General features: G+C 42.8%; 1 protein-coding gene across 2 annotated transcripts in view; it reads left to right on the top strand.

Annotated features, from left to right (window-relative positions):
* tgs1 (trimethylguanosine synthase 1) overlaps positions 1 to 20,347 on the top strand; it is a 45,119-nt gene extending 24,772 nt beyond the window's left edge. Inside the window, exons 13-15 of one of the 2 annotated variants that reach the window (XM_080033677.1) lie at positions 10,154 to 10,372; positions 11,644 to 11,720; positions 19,971 to 20,347. In XM_080033677.1, the coding sequence (XP_079889803.1) occupies positions 10,154 to 10,372; positions 11,644 to 11,720; positions 19,971 to 20,033 (359 nt within the window). In that variant the 3' untranslated portion in view covers positions 20,034 to 20,347. Of the gene's footprint in view, positions 1 to 10,153; positions 10,373 to 11,643; positions 11,721 to 19,966 lie in introns of both variants that reach the window. The other variant, XM_080033676.1, reaches the window with a different exon arrangement.
* The last annotated feature ends 213 nt before the right edge of the window (positions 20,348 to 20,560 follow it).

Genomic DNA, 20,560 nt, shown 5'->3' with positions numbered 1-20,560 from the left:
AGCGAGGCATTCTGATTCAATATTTCTGAGGGAATATAAAATGTTCATTAGCCTGCGGGTATTATAAAATGATTGGCGTCCCTTTATAAACCCAGTTTGATCGGGGGATATGATAGAGGGGAGAACATCCTCCAATCTGTGTGCGAGAATTTTAGCAAGTATCTTCACATCCATATTTAATAGTGAAATTGGTCGGTATGATGCACAATCTAGAGGATCTTTTTCCTTTTTTAACAACAGGGAAATACAGGCCTGAAAAGTCAGATGGAAGCCCGTCTGGACCAGGAGATTTGCCTGATTGCATAGATGTTATTGCTGCAATAATTTCCTTCTGAGTAATAGGTGCCTCAAGGCTATGTCTCAGGTCTTGAGAAAGGGAAGGCATGTTTAGGTTACTGAAAAAGTTTTCCATCACCGTTACGTCTACTGTACAATCAGAACTATACAAATTTGAATAGAATGTTTTATACTTTTCGTTTATCGATTTCTGATCTGATGTTGTACACCCACTGTCTGTCCGTATTCCAGGGATGAGTTGCTTCGCTCTAAATCCGCGCAGTTGATTGGCCAGGAGTTTACCAATCTTGTCACCATGCTCGTAAAAAGTACTTCTGCTCCTAAGCAACTGGTCAGCAGCTTGACGAGAGGAAAGGAGGTTGAATTCTGTCTGAAGTTTTAAAGGCCACATATTATGCTAAATGCACTTTTTAAATGTGTTCTAACATATCCATGGGGCCACGGTGTGCCTAGAGACTGCCAAAATATCAAAAAAAATAACAATCTCTCCTTTTCTCACTCTCCCCCTTTCTGAAACCCCCACCCCTCCCCCCCAATATACTCCAGTCAGAATTCTTGCCGACTATTACGTAATAGTCGGCACAGCCACATCCCCATATTTTCTTTATATGTCCATGCTTCCGATGCATCCCCCCCACATTAGTAACCAGAAATTTCCACCGTGCAGTAGTCTATGATAACCCCGCCCCCCCATTTCTTATTGGTCCACGGCCCCGAGATCCCGTGCCCGAGATCCCATGAGATCCTCTGAAAAATTTTCCGAGGGACAGCCATGTTGCTTTCCCCGCTAAGCGACAAGATGCCCATAGCCTACAGCCTGAATGTTATATACACCAACACAGAATGCTTTTGCTCATACTCCACTAATTTATCTTAACCACAGCTGTCTATGCCTCGTTTTTAATAACACAACGGATAGGAAGCTACTTGTGGGTTTTTGCAAACAGTGAAACTGAAAGCAATGTTTTTATTGGTATTTTTGCCTGACTGGTGTATAGCTATTTAGCTTTGGGACAAGCATTCAGCTTTTGCTCATAAAAACATAATTCTATTACCCACACCAGTCTGGAAATGCCTCGTTTTTAACAGGACAAAGGATTGTAACTTAATAGTGTGGAAGTCAATTTTGAATATATTTTTTTCACTGAATTATGTGGTACTTTTAGTTTATTTTATCGTCTGAGTCTTATTTTTAGCGTTAGCGCCCATGTAGCTTCTGTTGTAGCACCAAGTTTTGCTCATAACACGCTGTTTATACTCCCCACAGCAGTCTGAAAATGACTCGTTTTTAGAAATCAAACTTTGAAGCTACTGTTTTCACTGGTTTTAATCATGTCAGGTCATGTCAAACTGTTCTCTTAGCTTAGCTCCGGCCCGGAGCCTCCGGGTAGACACTCGCAGTCACGACTCACGTAGTGTCTCTCTAGTATCGCGAGAGCACGGCAGAGATGGTGGGAGAGCCCCATGGCCATATAAAGAAAGCCCGGCAGAGAGGTGGGAGGGGCCAGCCAGATTCGCACAAATATAGGTCATCCTGAGACCAGAGGACAATCAGGGTATAGAGGCTTGCTACAATAAATGATCTGAACGGGTTTTTCAGCAAACATCTAAAAAAATAAGTATTAGGGACTACTTAGACCATATAAAATTGACAGCAAAGTGCATAATATGTTACCTTTAAACGTTCTTTGTAAAGTTCAGATGAAGGTGAATTAGCATATTGTCTGTCTATGTTCAGAATCTGGTCAGCAATTTCAGTTTGTTTCTGTTTTGTACACTTATTTTTGTATGCTGCAAATGATATAATTTCACCTCTCAAATAGGCTTTCAGGGCTTCCCAAATTGTTGCATTGGACACATCTGGTGTTTTATTTATACTCAAAAAAGCTTTAATATGTGTAGAGATGTGTGAAAGAAAACTCTCATCTGTGAGCAACAATGGATCCAGTCTCCACTGCCTTCTTGTATACTCAACGTCAGAGAAAGCCAGTTGGAGGAGCGTGATCTGAGATCACAATACTTTCATAACTGCATGACTTTAGGTCTGACATCAATGAATTATCAACAAATAAATCAATTCGGGTGTAAGTGTGGTGGACATGTGAAAATAATTAATATTCTCTTCCTGTGGGGTATAAAAACCTGTATGGATCAGAGAGGCTATAATCAGCAAGACATGATTTGATATAACCTGCAGATCTGCTAAGAGTGGCAGGTTTGGGAGAAGAGCGGTCTAAGACTGGATCTAGATAACAAGGGAGTTGAGAAAAAATCTCTTAAATAATTCTACATCATCAACGTTAGGCGCGTAGACGTTGGCCAAGATGACTGAATTATTGTAAAGTTTGCCTGAAACAATAATAAAATGTCCATTTTTATCTGATATAATGTTTGAGGACTCAAAAGGAATATTACTATCAATAAGGATAGCTGTGCCCCTAGCCTTAGCCCTGAAATTAGAATGAAAAAATTGCATTTACTTAATCGCCCATGGCCAACAGTAGAAATGGTACAACTTTAGTAGTGTTCCTAAGAGGACCTTGTTTAAATGGAGCAAATGTAGAAGTCTGTCTTTATTTGACTTGATGAGGAGTAAACATGCATATATAAAAGGAGCACAGGGCCCGGGATACTGCCATGAGGAATCTCATCTATAATGTCAAGTGTGATACAACAGTATATAATGTTCCTGTTTTAACCCTGTGATTGACCGCCCAGTGCTTCCTAAAGTCACTTTTAAAAAGTTACAATATACACTCACCGGCCACTTTATTAGGTACAGCGGTACATTTTCTTGTTAACACATATAACTTATCAGCCAATCACATGGCAGCAACGCAATGCATTCAGGCATGTAGACCTGGACAGGACAACTTATTGAAGTTAAAACCGAGCATGTTATAAAATCCCCTTTCTTCCCCATTCTGATGCTCTGTTTTAACACATGTTGCATGTTGTCTTAACCCATCTACATGCCTACCGTACTTTTCGGACTATAAGCCGCGACTTTTTCCCCATTTTTCGACCCTGTTATTACACAGCACAGTATATGTTCTGTAGCTACTAGGGATGGGCGTTAGTAATCGAGTACTCAAGTACTCCTCGTTTCAAATTAACTCGATTGGTGGATGAGGAAAATCGTTTTTTTTTTTGTGTGTGTTTGTAGCCTTTAGGCCGGCCGGCCGGCCGGCCGCCCCTATTTTAAAATGTTATATACGTGTACAAAACGGCACAAAACAGATAAAATAAAGTTTAACAAAATTAAATATTGGGGACTTCCGGTAGCGCTATGGAGGGATAGGACACACTTTTAGGTTGCTCTGCACTCTTCCGAACAAATAATACCAAAAACTGAACAGAATTCGCTTATAACTACTACAGTAATATACCCGAGAGACCGAAAAATTAACGACACAATCGTTAACGGGAAAGAGTTCACTATGCCAAACAAAAAGAAATCAAAGAAAGACGGAGATGAAGGCAGCGCAGAAGCCCCGAGCTCCCCTGAGCCAGAGAGCCCCGCAGACGAGGAACAAACGGACCAAACGCCGGTTCTGCAAGCTATTAAAACCCTCCGCCGAGAACTCTCCACAATGAAGCAGGATATATGTGCCAAAATAGACTCTCGCATTGAAGACGTAACCACGATATATACGATATACCACAAATATTACGACTGGAGTCGGATTTCAACGGTAAGCTAGGAGCCATTCAAGCTACCTCCCTCTCTAACAGCAAGACGATACAAGAGCTAGAGCTAGCGGATACTACTAACTCCGACGCTACAGACAGCTTAAACGCCGAGGTGGAACGCCTTTCTAGCTTGGTGTCAAAACTGTCGGAAAAGTGTCTGGACTTAGAGGGACGCTCAAAACGTCAAAATTTGAGAATAGCCGGGGTAAAGGAGGGAGCGGAACATGGACAAAGTGTGCGTGATTTCACTGCGCAGCTACTCAAAGACACTCTCGCTCTGGACGAAAAGCCCACACTTGACCGAGCGCACAGGGCGCTTAAGACCCGACCGGACGACCACGGACCACCACGCCACCTGATCCTGCGGGTACACCACTGCCATGTACTGGAGGAAATACTGCGTAAAGTGGCGAAGGATAGGAACCTATCATACCAGGGACAGCAGATAAGGATCTTCCAGGATTTCCCCGCCGAGGTCGTCAAACAGAAAGCTCTTTTCTCCAAGACGAGGGCGATCCTAAGAGATGTACAAGGAGTTAGTTTTGGGCTTCTATACCCGGCCAAGCTCCGTGTCACATACGATGGCACTGACACCGTCTTCACCGACCCAAATGAAGCACACCGATATGCTCAGAGAATAGCCTCAGCCGACAAGGGATAGGGGATAAGTATCATAATGCCTGGCTCACTGACTGTGTTTGATCATTTGACTCAATGCCTCATATTGCACAAACACGTTTGACTGAAATACAGCCTAACTGTCATGAGGCCTATGCCTGTTAAGTTCACATAGCCTACATTTAACCTCAAGGGCCTTGTTGTGACTCGTGCTGAGGGGTTTCTGTCTCATGCCAGGCTTATTTTTATTTATCTTTCTGATCCTGTGTTGTTGGAATCTTAAGAGGATAAGTTTTGAATGATTACTGCTCCTAAATGGAAAAAGTCCTTGGAGCCATAACAAGTGTGGCAAGCTGAACCTGTACATCGCTCATTGTGTGTTCTGTGCAGTTCATGAGTATGTTTAAGCTGCAGGGTTACCTAATTGATATTAGAAGTTAATTGTACGTTGTGAGACTAGTAAGGGTCTTTTGGGGTTTGCTGTTTAGAGCAATATATGGGGTGGGTTCTGGGTGGGATGGGTTGGTGTTAACTGGGGGTTTAGCTGTTTTTTGTGTGTTTTTCTTCTCCTCTGTATTTTGCTACTCTTTTTCTTATCGGAGCAACTCTTTTTATTCTCACTATAACTGAGCTAGATGAAACTTTACAATAAGTCAGTCATCTTGGCCAACGTCTACGCGCCTAACGTTGATGATGTAGAATTCTTTAAGAGATTTTTTCTCAACTCCCTGATCTCAATTCCCATTCTCTTATTCTTGGTGGGGATTTTAATTGTTATCTAGATCCAGTCTTAGACCGCTCTTCCCCCAAACCTGCCACTCTTAGCAGATCTGCAGGTTATATCAAATAATTTCTTGCTGATTATAGCCTCTCTGATCCATACAGGTTTTTATACCCCACAGGGAGAGAATACTCATTCTTTTCACATGTCCACCACACTTACACCCAAATTGATTATTTTTTTGTCGATAACTCATTGATGCCAGACCTAAAGTCATGCAGTTATGAAAGTATTGTGATCTCAGATCATGCTCCTCTGCTCCTTCAACTGGCTTTCTCTGACGTTGAGTATACAAGAAGACAGTGGAGACTGGATCCATTGTTGCTCACAGATGAGTTTTCTTTCACACATCTCTACACATATTAAAACTTTTGAGAGGTGAAATTATATCATTTGCAGCATACAAAAATAAGTGTATAATACAGAAACAAACTGAAATTGCTCATCAGATTCTGAACATAGACAGACAATATGCTAACTCACCTTCACCTGAACTTTACAAAGAACGTTTAAAACTTCAGACAGAATTCAACCTTCTTTCCTCTCGTCAAGTTGCTGACCAGTTGCTTAGGAGCAGAAGTACTTTTTACGAGCATGGTGACAAGATTGGTAAACTCCTGGCCAATCAACTGCGCGGATTTAGAGCGAAGCAACACATCCCTGGAATACGGACAGACAGTGGGTTTACAACATCAGATCAGAAATTAATAAACGAAAAGTTCAAAACATTCTATTCAAATTTGTATAGTTCTGATTGTACAGTAGACGTAACGGTGATGGAAACCTTTTTCAGTAACCTAAACATGCCTTCCCTCTCTCAAGACCTGAGACATAGCCTTGAGGCACCTATTACTCAGAAGGAAATTATTGCAGCAATAACATCTATGCAATCAGGCAAATCTCCTGGTCCAGACGGACTTCCATCTGACTTTTTTAAGAAATTTTCGGCCGAATTGTCGCCTTTTTTATGTTCAGTATTCTCAGACTCATTTGACTCAGGTAAACTCCCGCCTTCGTTCTACCAGGCCTGTATTTCCCTGTTGTTAAAAAAGGATAAAGATCCTCTAGATTGTGCATCATACCGACCAATTTCACTATTAAATACGGATGTGAAGATACTTGCTAAAATTCTCGCCCACAGATTGGAGGATGCTCTCCCCTCTATCATATCCCCCGACCAAACTGGGTTTATAAAGGGACGCCAATCATTTTATAATATCCGCCGGCTAATGAACATTTTATATTCCCTCAGAAATATTGAATCAGAATGCCTCGCTTCTATGGATGCTGAAAAAGCATTTGATAGAGTAGAATGGAATTATTTGTTTTTCACCCTTGAAAAATTCGGTTTGGGTCCTGTTTTCACTTCTTGGGTTAAATTATTATATGCATGCCCTTCTGCCTCAGTATTAACAAACAGCCGTTACTCAAGTAGTTTTGATCTGCACCGTGGGACCCGGCAGGGTTGTCCTTTGAGCCTGCTCCTTTTTGCTATTGCAATCGAACCACTTGCGATTGCCATTCGCGGTAACAAACAGATTCAGGGGATATGGAGAGGAGGAATTGAACATAAGGTATCATTATACGCCAATGACTTACTTTTGTTTGTCGCCAAGCCAGCCACCTCTTTACCGGAGGCACTTTCTGTGTTGGAGGTCTTTAGTCAGTTTTCTGGCTATAAACTTAACTTGAGTAAGAGCGAACTCTTTCCGATTAATAAAGAAGCTCTTAAACTTGATTACACAGCTCTCCCACTCAAAGTGGTGACAGACCATCTGAGTTACCTTGGGGTATGTTTTACCAGAAATTTTAAAAACCTATTTAAATCGAACTTCCTCAAATTATTGGATCAGGCGAAGCAAATATTATCGAAGTGGTCTCCTCTGGCTTTCTCTCTCATAGGTAGAATAAATTCAATTAAAATGACATTACTCCCAAAGTTCCTATATCTATTCCAATGTCTCCCCATCTTTCTCCCCAAATCCTTTTTTCAGGCCCTTGACTCTTTAATGATAAATTATATTTGGAATGGTAAACACCCTCGGTTACGGAAAGCTTTTCTTCAAAGACCCAAACAAACAGGTGGAATGGCCCTCCCTAATTTCCAATACTATTACTGGGCTGCTAATATCCGTTCTTTAGTGTATTGGGTGCATTTTCACCTTGACGACTCAGCCCCAGTCTGGGTAACAATGGAGTCCAGCGCTGTTTGCCCATTGTCTCTATCTGCCCTCTTAAGCGCCGCACTTCCACTCTCTTCGGCTATTCCCAACAGTAGTCCCGTGATTAAGCAGTCCCTTCGAATCTGGACCCAATTTAGGAAGAATTTTGGAATGCAGAATTTTTCACTTTTCAGCCCAATTGCAGCTAATCATTTGTTTACTCCCTCGACGGTGGATGGTGCATTCAAGATCTGGCATAAAAAAGGCTTAAAATGCATCTGTGATTTATTTATTAATGATCTATTTGCTAGTTTTTCTCAATTGACAAAACACTTTGGTATCGAAAAGACACATTTTTTCCGATTTCTGCAAATCAGGCATTTTACGCAGAAGTTAATTCCCCAATTCCCTTATAAACCGCCAGCCAATCATGTCGATTTGTTTCTTTCTGTAAACCCCACATTAAAAGGCTCAATTTCTGTGTTTTTCAACCTTATTTCGAAGTTGCATAGTCCCTCATTAGCAGCTATAAGAACCCTGTGGGAGCAGGACCTAGGTTCTGCCTTCACAGATCACATGTGGGATTCAGTCCTGGATCGGATACACTCTACCTCCATGTGCGCCCGACATGCTCTTGTGCAATTTAAAGTAGTACATTGTATCCACATATCTAAAACTAAATTAGCCCGTATGTTCCCCGATGTAGACCCGACCTGTGATAGCTGTACATCGGCATCACTCTTTCACATGTACTGGTTGTGTCCCACCTTGACTGAGTTCTGGACATCAGTTTTTCAAACAATTTCTGAAGTACTTCAGCATCAAATTAAGCCGAACCCTTTCACTGCAATTTTTGGCATTGCACCAAATTCGGGCTTACCTAAAGTGAAGCTGAGAGTACTGGCCTTCACCTCATTACTTGCTCGCAGGGCTATCTTACTCAAGTGGAAAGATCCTGCTCCTCCTTCCCACTCACATTGGATTCGAGACATTATGGCATGTATGAATTTAGAGAAAATACGTTACACTACCCAGGGATCCGAGAATAAATCTGACCGAATTTGGCGCCCCTTCCTAAATTATTTAAAAAAAATAAGGATCTACTCATGATCCCAAACATTTCATATTGATTGTTTATTTTTGTTTCTTGTAGTGTATATTTCGTGTTGTTGGGTGAGGGTGGGATGTGGGTGGGGTATGTTCGGGAAAAAAAAAGGGGAAACAATTTTTCTAATTGTGCTACAATTTCTGTCTTACGAACATTTAATAAAAAAACCTTTGAAAGAACTAAATTAAATATTTTGATGCAAGTGCAATAAACTGAGCGTTGTGTCAAACATCAACTGCAAATAACTGCCACCTCCGTGCCACCGCAGCGCAGCCTGTGTTCTCCACAGCACCGCGGAGCTGAACACGGTCTCTCCTTTCTTCTCCAGAACATTTTCAGGAATATAACTGTCCAATTATTTCAAAGCAGATGATAAAGTTACGTTTATAAAAAGGGGAGATGACACCTGTTACTCTCAGTTAGTAATGAGTAGACTCCAGGTGAGCATGCAAGGTGCTCTCCGCTTGGAAAGAAAAGAAGAAGCAAGGCTTACTTCAGGCACATTCGCTCCGAGCCAACAACAGTTAAGAAGCCTTCAATAGGGAATATGGGGATAAGATTCAAAAACCGACGGGTGTAACGTTCCGTTAATGAGGAATTAGTCGCGGTAATTAATCACGGACACGGAGTGAGCATTACGCGGTTGGATATACAACTATCTGCTTTGGTGAGTTATTTATATGTATTTAAATTGTATGACAATCATTTTATATTATCTGCTGCCCTTCTTATTTTAAATTGTGACTTAGGCAATTTTTTTTTGTTACAACTACAGCCCATGCTTTTTTTCTCTTTTTTTCTCCCCATCGCAGACCTACTCGATCGGTTTAAATTGTGACCCGTCTATTTAATTACTTTCAGTGAGGAAAATGTGTTTTAAACTTGTGGAAAAAAATCCTTAATATCATATGGCAACTGTGACTCAAATCAAATCAAAAAATCAAAAAAAATCAAATGACTGTTTGACATAAGCATTGAGCGCTTTATTGCGGTCAACCGTTGTTCTGTAGACGTTCTAAAATAGAAAAAAGTTTAACAAGGAATCAATTGATCCTCGAGGAATGCAAGTGATCACACGAGTAGTGAAAACACTCGTGTCCATCCCTAGTAGCTACTATTGCACTAAATGGTAACACTTATGTACGTTATGCAAATATGCAACTTGTTTGTTGAAATGTTAATAAATGGGAGCTTCCTCAAGCAGCCATCTCTTTCCCGACAATCCCCTCTGTGCACAAACTCTTACATATGGTATTAAACATTATAACACCTGCGGCTTATAGTCCAGTGCGGCTTATAGTGCGGAAAATACGGTAAATGCATTGAGTTGGGGGCTTGCGGCCATGTGACTGAAAGATTAGCTTTTTGTTCTTATAAGCAATTGAACAGGTGTACCTAATAAAGTGGCCATTGAGTGTATATTCAACTACATCAACTACTACTGTACTATAGCGAGTGAAAGCCCTGTCTGTGTGTGCTGTGTCATGTTCCCAGTGCTGGCCATAGACATTGACCCTGTGCGCTTGGCGCTGGCGCGGCACAATGCCTCGGTGTACGGTGTGGAGGGACAGATGGACTTCCTCCAGGGAGACTTCCTCCAGCTGGCCCCTCATCTCCGTGGTGATGTGGTCTTCCTGTCTCCACCGTGGGGAGGACCAGACTACCTGACTGCACAGGTCTTTGACATCAGGACCATGATGACGCCTGATGGATATCCTTTGGTCATTTCATTTTTTCATTGAACCTTTATTTAAATCGGTGGTGACCCTCATTTACAGTGATGTTGAGTCAAACAAATGCAAAGCAAAGGCAACACAAACACAATGTACAATGCAAATACAAATACACAACAAAGTGCAGTGTGTAGAATTTATTGTAATCTTTTAGAACAGACTTGTAGAAATGGAATCTCAATATTTGTAAGTATGTTTTAATTAGTTCATAATCTCTTGGAAATTAAAGTTGTTGTTTCTTTTATTGCCTTAGAATAAGCCTTGTATATCTACATAGGAGCAGGGTGTTGCTGCCGCCCTGTTGCACCGCCATGTTTTCTACAGTAGCACAGAATTGACTAACTTTACGACCATATGGGTTTTTTATAGCAAATGTCCTGGGGAAATGCACCTGTTGGAAGACCAAGAAGAAGAAGTACTATAGACTAAGTTATTAAACACATCTTCACCTCATCACTTGATATTGAAGAAGGACTTGCGGCAGTGGTGGATGATGCCATCTTTAGTAACTAGCTTCTTGTCCTTGAAGGCCAACGTAGCTTCTGTAATCATTTGAAAGGGAGTGGTTAATAAAGGAGCTTTGCAATCTAGAACTTTCACCACTTGATCCCATTAAATATCCCAATATTACACACTGCACCTTTTTAAAGGACAGTTCTTCTAAACTGCTCCTTCAGTCAGTGCGTTTACATGCAGACTTATAATCGGATAACTAAACGAATAAGACCTCAACAGGACTTTTAAACTGCATGTATACACCTTTATCCGATCTACTTCGGACACAAATCGGCACAATAACGGACAAGAGAAGTCGGATAAGAACACCTAGATAATTCGTTCATTGTCGGCTTTCTCTCTGCATGTATACAGGGATCGGATATCGCATATCGGACTTCTCGTTCTGTGCTTGTGTGCCTGCGCGTGATACACCATGGGTTATTGACGGAAGAGAACCGGACGTGGCTCTAAAACCACTTGTTGAAAGCATGGTTGAAAGGGCTACATCGCCACCTAGCATAGTGGAGACAGCCATGCATCGGACATTTATCCGATTTCTGAAAGGCCATGTACACTCAGACAAGTGACACGGTCCGTTCGAGTGTCTTGTTCGATATATGTGATAATCCAATCTAGTTGTGCCATGGAAACGCACTGATTGACACTTCCAGAGGATCCTTTATCTTGGTGAAATCTTTTTAAAGTTGTATGTTTATATGAAATACTGTGTTTTATTCTTAACATTAGACACATTTGAGATTTTCCGCCTGGCCAAACTGATATCGGACAACATAGTGTACTTTCTGCCTCGCAACGCTGACATGGATCAGGTCAGTATGTTTAATATCTTTTTGAGTGGGAGTATGATTAGTGAACAGGCCATTATTTATTGCTCAAGACCGCCAACATCATTTATCCCGTAACGCTGTTTTAAGATTACAGAGCAAATAAGTTGTAGCCGCAACTCTAAAACATTTACAATGCATGAAATAGTTTGAACTATACTTGTAAGAAGTGGGTCCAAAGCATCAGATGGATCATCTCCTCACTCACTGTGTAATACACTATTCTACCAAATTTGATATTATAGTGAATTCATCTGTTAATTTGCTGACATTAATTAGTTTTTTGGGTAACGGAAGAAATTACTCAAAACTAGCTGAAGCTCAAAACTTACTAGCTAATGGCAAACGTACGTTTAAAGCAAAAAGATTTCAAATTGAATGGGCATAATGTCTGGGGTCTACTGGAAAATGATTTATGAAAGAATTGTTGTGGTTCTACAGTCAAACCTTTAAAAGGTTGGACCACAGAACCAGCATCTGACTATATATTGTGTAAAATTAATAATCTGAGTAAAAAACAATTGGGTTCTCTGCTGCTGTGCTTCATTTACCATACAATATGTTAGCCTCATAGCATAATTGCCTAAATCATATTTACTCTACTCTACTTTTACTCTACATCGGGGCCGGCGGTAGCCAGGGGCCAGGGTGGGCTGTGCCCACCCAATCCAAAAAAAAATATATATATATATATTTTTTTTTAGGTGGAAGTCCAGACCCACTATGGGACGGACCTGTTCGTTCGCTGTCCAAGAAAATGTCAAATAAAATTCAGACAATTAATTAATACTAAAGAATATACCATTACCATGCATTGCTTCTAATCGTATTATTGGGTGGGCAGGACAGCCTGCCTCCAAGTTACCCACCCGCTTATAGTGGTCACTGGTCAGCAGAGCCGGCCCGAGGCATAAGCGAAATGAGCGGTTGCTTAGGGTCCCCCAATTTTTTTTTAGTTTGTGTGTTTGATATCAACATCATATTATGAATATGTAAATTATCATACAAAAAAAGGAATACAATGTTTTGGTAGATAGTTAATAGCTTAATAATTGAATCAGATCATTTGGGAGGTAATCCGAGGTTAACTGATCACGTCACGTTCAAGTCCATGGCATGCACAGTGTGTATTGAGTTTATTTAAAAATATTTGAAAATGGGGCTGCCCTCAGTTGCCCATGCACTGTGTATAGTCTATAGCCTATTTCAGCCTCGTCTGTGGAAAAAAAGATAACTAGACAACAGAGTTCTTCTGCTTCGTTCCTCTCACTGCATTTAAATGAATTCATTATATTACAGAAAAATATGTCCCGTAAAAGAAAAAGAGCACCAAGCCCATCCCAGAGGACCCTGCATAATATTTTATTTCAAATTTATATTTTTATGGAAAATCCATGTGTCTTTCTTCAATAGCTTCTAATTCATCAGACCCAGTGTCTCCAAATTATTTGTTCACACAAAATTCCTCAGATTTAGCCTCTTAATTTTCCTCTCAAAGTGCACCAGATTCATGCATTTTTTTTCAAAAGGTAAAAAAAAATCTCCCCCGGAACCGCCTAGCAGGGTCGTGACCTCGGCTGGCTACTATTTTCACCCAGCTGGACATCGGAGCCAATAGTGGAAAGACTATATATATACAGTCCCCTCCATAAGTATCGGAACAGTGAGGCCAATTCCTTTATTTTTGCTGTAGACTGGAAACATTTGGGTTTGACACCAAACGATGAATATGAGACAATAGATCAACATTTCAGCTTTCATTTCCAGGTATTCACATCTGGATCCGATACACAACTGAGAAGATAGCATTATTTGTAAAGGAACACCACATTTTTAGGCGAGCAGAAGTATTGGAACAGATAGACTTATTACTTTATAAATTAAAGTGAATAAAACTTAATATTTTGTCGCAAATCATTTGCTTGCAATAACCGCATCAAGCCTGTGACCCATTGACATCACCAAACTTTTGCATTCTTCTTTTGTGATGCTTTTCCAGGCTTTCACCGCAGCCTCATTCCGTTGCTGTTTGTGTTAGGGGGTTACTCTCTTCACTCTCCTCTTTAGCAGGTCAAATGCATGCTCTATAGCGTTTAAGTCTGGATATTGACTTAGCCAGTCTATAACCTTCCACTTCTTGCCGATGATTAACTCCTTTGTTGTGTTTTGGGTCATTATCTTGCTGCATGATGGAGGATCTTCCAATCAGTTTGGTTGCATCTTTCCTTAAATTGGCAGACAAAATGTTTGTGTAAACTTCTGAGTTCATTTTGCTGTTGCCATCATGTGTTACATCATCAATGAAGAATAATGAGCCCGTCCCAGAAGAAGCCATGCAAGCCCAAGCCATGACATTGCCTCCACCGTGTTTCACAGATGAGCCTGTATGTTTGGGATCATGAGTAGATCCTTTCCTTTTCCAAACTTTAGCCTTTCCATCACTTTGGTAAAGGTTCATCTTGACAACAACACAGTAACACATGATGTCAACAGCAAAATGAACTTAGAAGTCTACAGAAACATTCGGTCTGCCAATTTAAAGAAAGATGCAACCAAACTGATTGGAAGATCCTTCATCATGCAGCAAGATAATGATCCAAAAAAACTGCAAAAATAACAAAGGAGTTCATCGGGCAATAAATGGAAGGTTTTAGACTGGCCAAGTCAATCTCCAGACTTAAACGCTATAGAGCATGCATTTTACCTGCTAAAGAGGAGACCAAAGGGAGTAACCCCCCAAAACAAACAGCAACTGAATGAGGCTGCGGTGAAAGCCTGGAAAAGCATCACAAAAGAAGAATGCAAACATTTTGTGATGTCAATGGGTCACAGGCTTGATGCAGTTATTGCAAGCGAAGTATTTGCGATAAAATATTAAGTTTTATTCACTTTAATTTATTTAAAGTCTATCTGTTCCAATACTTCTGCTCGCCTAAAAATTTGGTGTTCCTTTTCAAATAATTATATCTTCTCAGTTGTGTATCAGATCCAGATGTGAATACCTGGAAATGAAAGCTGAAATGTTGAGCTATTGACTCATATTCATCTTTTGGTGTCAAACCCAAATGTTTCCAGTCTACAGCAAAAATAAAGGAATTGGCCTCACTGTTCCGATACTATTGGAGGGGACTGTATATAGTGTGTATAGTATATAGCTCTGGACTACCACCATCCAGGTTGCCCGGTCCCAAAGCTTTCTCTTCTATCAGCTCAGGCTGTCTACAGTTAATACTGCGATAAAAAAAAAAAACATTATGTAGCATATAATGTATCTTTTTTATATATAATATTGTACGTTATTCATAAACATTTTGAAAAAAAAAACGTGCAAGAATCAAATCCCCCACACAGCAACACTCAGTTTATTTGCATATTGTGTTCTACAAAATTCACAGTAAATGTGCCAAAAAGCAGACGCAGAGTCTTACAAGGGTAAAAAAATTCGGCTTGCGCGCTCGAGGAAGGAGGGGAGGTCTACTGATGAAGATCAAGATCCAGTTGTCCTCACATCGAGCTGCCGCCCGGCGTCTGCCGCGATGCCTACGTCCTGTTCCCTGTGTCTCGCCTGCTACTCCCGCAGAGGCCGTCCCTGGCCGCGATCCTGCTCTGCTGCCTCATCCATCGCTGCTTCCGGCCCCTCCGGCCGTCCCGACGGCGCTGATCGGACCGCGACCTGCTCAGGTTCCCACGCCTGGCTCGGCCACCCGGCTCTCCCTGCGTAGGCGCAGTCGCGGTGTTGTCCACTCTAGCCTTCGCCCGTTGAGGCGCACCGGACCAGCGGCGAGCAACGAGCTAACACTCCGGATGGCGTTGATCAACGTGCGGTCTCTGACGAACAAAACTTTCATGCTGAATGACTTCTTTATCTCTCGGGAGCTGGACTTTCTATTTCTGTGTGAGACCTGGCTCTCTACCGGTGAAAACACACCTTTCTCTGAACTCCTTCCACCGGACTGTTACTTCCTGAATTCCCCCCGTGCGACTGGGAGGGGCGGAGGCATTGCCTCTGTTTACAGGTCGTTGTTTCACTGTCGGCAGATTCCACACGCTGGGTTTACAAGCTTTGAGCTACAGCTCTTTGAATTAATCATGTCTTCCCCCATATTGTGTGCTGTGGTATATCGCCCTCCTAAATTCAACAAAGACTTCATTCATGACTTTGCTGATTTTTTGTCTGGGCTAGTGGTGAAGTATGACCACATAATAATTTGTGGTGACTTCAATGTCCATGTCTGCTGCGAGTCTCAGCCTCTGACCCGAGACTTTCTGAACCTCATCAATTCATTCAGCCTTAACCAAGTCGTCACCGGCCCGACACACGAAAAGGGTCACACACTAGATCTTGTGCTGTCATATGGTATTTCTGTCTCTGTTATCGAAATCTGTACCTTGTCTCTCTCAGACCACTCCCCAATACTGTTCACTGTGCCAGTCCCACACTCAGTTAGTACCACTCGTGTCTCGAAGCAGTTCTCACGCTCAATTAACTCCTCGACTGCTGGGCAATTTTCGGCCGCTTTCAACAACTCCCTTTTATTTAGGCCGCCACTGGGTATTAGCTCTGAGTGTAGTGCTGATCAACTTCTCTCTGCATTCTCCTCAGCTTGCTTGGACATCCTGGACTCTGTTGCCCCTCTCAAACCCAAACGGGTTAAAGCCCAGTTAACACCGTGGCTCAATGACGCAACACGTGTCCTCAGACGAGCCTGTAGGCGGGCTGAGCGCAAGTGGCAGAAAGACCACCTCCATGTGTCCCTCCAAATCCTCCGAAGCTGCCTAGTGGACTACCAACGAGCTGTAAAAAGTGCCAAATCACAGTATATTTCTACCCTGGTCTCCAGAAACAGCCACAAACCACAGTTTCTCTTCAACACCCTAAACTCCCTCATAAACCCCCGAAATGAATCCCCTGTTGTGCCCTCACCCGCCCTCTGTGAAAGTTTTCTAAACTTCTTCATAGACAAGATTGTAGCACTCAGGCCCTCTGACTCCTCTGCCCCCCTCCCCCTCCCTCCCCCCCTTCCCCTGCCAGCTGTCCTCGAGCAGTTCGAGCCCACAACCCTTTCCTCCCTCTCTGATGCAGTCAGTCACCTGCAGCCTTCCAACTGCCCATCTGACTGTCTACCCTCCCGTCTGCTTAAGGATCCTACAGTTTTGAACACAGTTGCCCCCTTCCTTCTACTATTAATCAATTCCATCCTCTCCACTGGTTGTGTCCCGGCTGCCTTCAAGTTCGCTGTAGTGCAACCTCTCCTAAAGAAACCAAATCTCGACCCCTCCATTCTCTCAAATTTCAGACCGATTTCCAAACTTCCCTTTCTGTCCAAACTCCTTGAGCGTGAAGTCTATGTCCAGCTAAAATCTTTTCTGACCAGCAACAACATCTACGACAAATTCCAGTCTGGTTTCCGAACAGCCCACAGCACAGAGACTGCTCTCCTAAGGGTGCTGAACGACCTGCTCCTGGTCGTTGACTCAGGTAGCCCTGCGATCCTTGTGCTCCTGGATCTCACAGCAGCCTTCGACACGGTGGATCACAGGATACTGCTCTCTAGGCTGGAACACCAAGTTGGAATCAAAGGCACAGCCCTGAAGTTCTTTCAGTGCTATCTGGCTGACAGGAGCTTCTCTGTCCTGCTTGGGGATTTCTTTTCCCCTGTTGCCCCCCTCACCTGTGGGGTCCCCCAGGGCTCTATACTAGGTCCCATCCTATTTCTACTATACATTTTACCCCTAGGGGAAATCCTGGTTAAACATAATATTTCCTTTCACTGCTTTGCCGACGACATCCAACTGTATCTGCCCCTTAAAATCAATGGGCAGTCTACACTCCAGCCACTACTCGATTGTCTGGCTGACATCAGATCATGGTTGGCGGCAAACTTCCTCAATCTCAATGAGAGCAAGACGGAGGTCATGATTTTTGGAAAAATCCCTCCTGCCTTCTCCACCGATGTCCTAGGTCCCCTTGCATCCAACATCAAGCCCTCGGTCAGAAATCTTGGCGTGATATTAGACAGCGCTTTTAAATTTGAGAAACAGGTCAGTGGAGTTGTTAAGAGAAGTTTTTACCACCTGAGAACACTAGCCAAGCTAAAATCATACCTGCCTCGGAGTGACCTGGAGAGAGCTATTCACGCTTTCATCACATCACAGCTGGACTATTGTAACGCCCTCTACACTGGCATGGATCAATTGCAGCTTCGCCGCCTGCAGTTGGTCCAAAACTCTGCCGCCCGACTCCTCACCTGCACCAAAAAACGTGATCACATCACCCCGGTCCTTGCATCACTCCACTGGCTTCCCATCCGTCACCGCATTGACTTCAAACTCCTTCTAACCGTTTTCAAATCCCTCCATGGTCTGGCCCCTACTTACCTCTCTGACCTCCTACACCACCTCACCCACACCAGAGCACTACGGTCAGCTGACCAACTGCTGCTTGAGGTGCCCAGATCCAGGCTAAAGACCAGGGGTGACAGAGCCTTTGCGGTCGCAGCCCCCAGGCTCTGGAACAGCCTTCCCCTCCACATCCGTGCAGCACAGTCCCTAAATGTTTTTAAATCACTTTTAAAAACCCACCTCTTCTCTCTTGCCTTCCACTTGACTACTCCTGCAGGCATTGTCGTTTTAACCTCTGTGTTGTTGTTGCTTTTATTTTCTTATTTGTTTCTTTTTAATTGTGTTAAATCCTGTTTTTAATGCACTAATTGTTCTTTATGTGAAGCACTTTGGTGGGGCTTAGCCGTCTGTAAATGTGCTATATAAATAAACTTGACTTGACTTGACTTGACTCTGCGCGTGCTCGCATCTTCAGTCTCTCTGCCCAGTGTGCCCACCTAAAATTTCTACAGGCCCACCCTAATCTAACTGTCTAGAACCGGGCCTGCTCTACATCTACTCTACTCTACATCTACTTTACCCTACTCTATAACCCTGAAATATGACTTAGGCAATTATGTTATTAGACTAACGAAAAGTAGATGTAGAATGAGGAGATGTAGAGTAAAAGTAGATTAAATATGTTAGGCAATTATTCTATGAGGCTAACGATTATTTCCTCTCTGTTGTGCTAACACATTGTCTGTGTGCAAATAGCTGCTCTAAAGGCCAGGACACACCGGCCCGATAATCGCCGTCGTAGAGTCGGGAGAGGGCGGGGACACGAATCTGTTTGTGTGCCGTGAAATCGGTCGTCGTAGATGTCGTCGGGCTTCTTTTGGGCGGCGGACAGTCTTTCAGTTGGAGCAATTTGATTTGTGGAGGGCTAGCGAATCAGTGAAGCCCGGAAGTGAGGCGGGTAGCACAAGCAGCTAACAACAGTTAGCCATCGTTTTAATATGTTTGTTTGTTTCGTTCAGTGAGCACTCACATGCTTCAACCCTTGTTGACTGCTCGACACCATGCTCGACACTCTCTGCTAAAAATGGTGCCCTTTATGGTCCATAAATATAAATACGTATTTCTATCTATGTTTATGGTCTAGAGAGCCGTCCCATCATTTCCGGCTTCCGTATTTTTTCGGGCCACAATACAGATTAGCGCCGCCTGCTGTTATGGCGACATTACGTCCCGCGCAAGCGCAGAGCGTACGGAAAGGCAACAGTCGGTTTGGTGTGTTCTTTGCACTTTTTCGGCCGCGACGGGAAGACTGGAGCTCCCTGAATCGGCAGTCACCATTTTCGGGTAGTCGGACTGGTGTGTCCTGGCCTTAACACATTGTGTGTGTGTGTGTGTGTGTGTGTGTGTGTGTGTGTGTGTGTGTGTGTGTGTGTGTGTGTGTGTGTGTGTGTGTGTGTGTGTGTGTGTGTGTGTGTGTGTGTGTGTGTGTGTGTGTGTGTGTGTGTGTGTGTGTGTGTGTGTGTGTGTGTGTGTGTGTGTGTGTGTGTGTGTGTGTGTGTGTAGCTAGCTGCTCCAACACATTGTGTGTGTGGCTAGCTGCTCTAACACATTGTGTGTGTGGCTAGCTGCTCTAACACATTGTGTGTGTGGCTAGCTGCTCTAACACGTGTGTGTGTGTGTGTGTGTGTGTGTAGCTAGCTGCTCTAACACATTGTGTGTGTGGCTAGCTGCTCTAACACATTGTGTGTGTGTGTGTGTGTGTGTGTGTGTGGCTAGCTGCTCTAACACATTGTGTGTGTGTGTGTGTGTGTGTGTGTAGCTAGCTGCTCTAACACATTGTGTGTGTGTGTGTAGCTAGCTGCTCTAACACAGTGTCTGTCTGTCTGCAGATAGCTGCTCTGTCTGGACCTGGGGGACAGGTGGAGGTGGAGCAGAACTTTCTCAACAACAAACTGAAGACGGTCACGGCTTACTTTGGTAGCTTGATTAAGTCAGACAGCTAGTAACATGACCAATGACCAATCCTCTCTCCACTCCATTTCTACCAGGGCCGACTCACACACCTTTGATTCACTCCATGAATCCTTTCAAGCAGTAAAGTCTCAACACTTTGATGTAGTGTTATGTCCTTTTACTCGTTAGAATGTTGTCCCATGCAGGTAAATGATGTGTTAAAGCTGATCATTCTTCGTGAGTTACTCGCTAACATGCAGGGAAAGACTTGGAGAATACTTTTATAGCTATTTTGTTTTAATCCTGTTTTTACATTGAGCCAATAAATGTTTTTCAGAATGTTGGTTGTCTTCATTGTTAATAAGTGGCATTACACTAGTTTCATCCACTTACCTTTACATTTTGTACACACATCATTATGAAGACTATGTCATGCAGTAGCAACATGTGAGAATAAGTGATGCACTAACGCTTTTTATACAATGATGTATATCACTGTGAATTTGAATGAGACACCTGATACTGGGGTC

The sequence above is a fragment of the Ammodytes marinus genome (genome assembly GCF_949987685.1).
Source record: "Ammodytes marinus genome assembly, chromosome: 9".
NCBI lineage: Eukaryota > Metazoa > Chordata > Actinopteri > Uranoscopiformes > Ammodytidae > Ammodytes > Ammodytes marinus.
The sequence above is the reverse complement of the archived record's forward strand: the minus strand, read 5'-3'. Positions and strand labels throughout refer to the sequence as shown.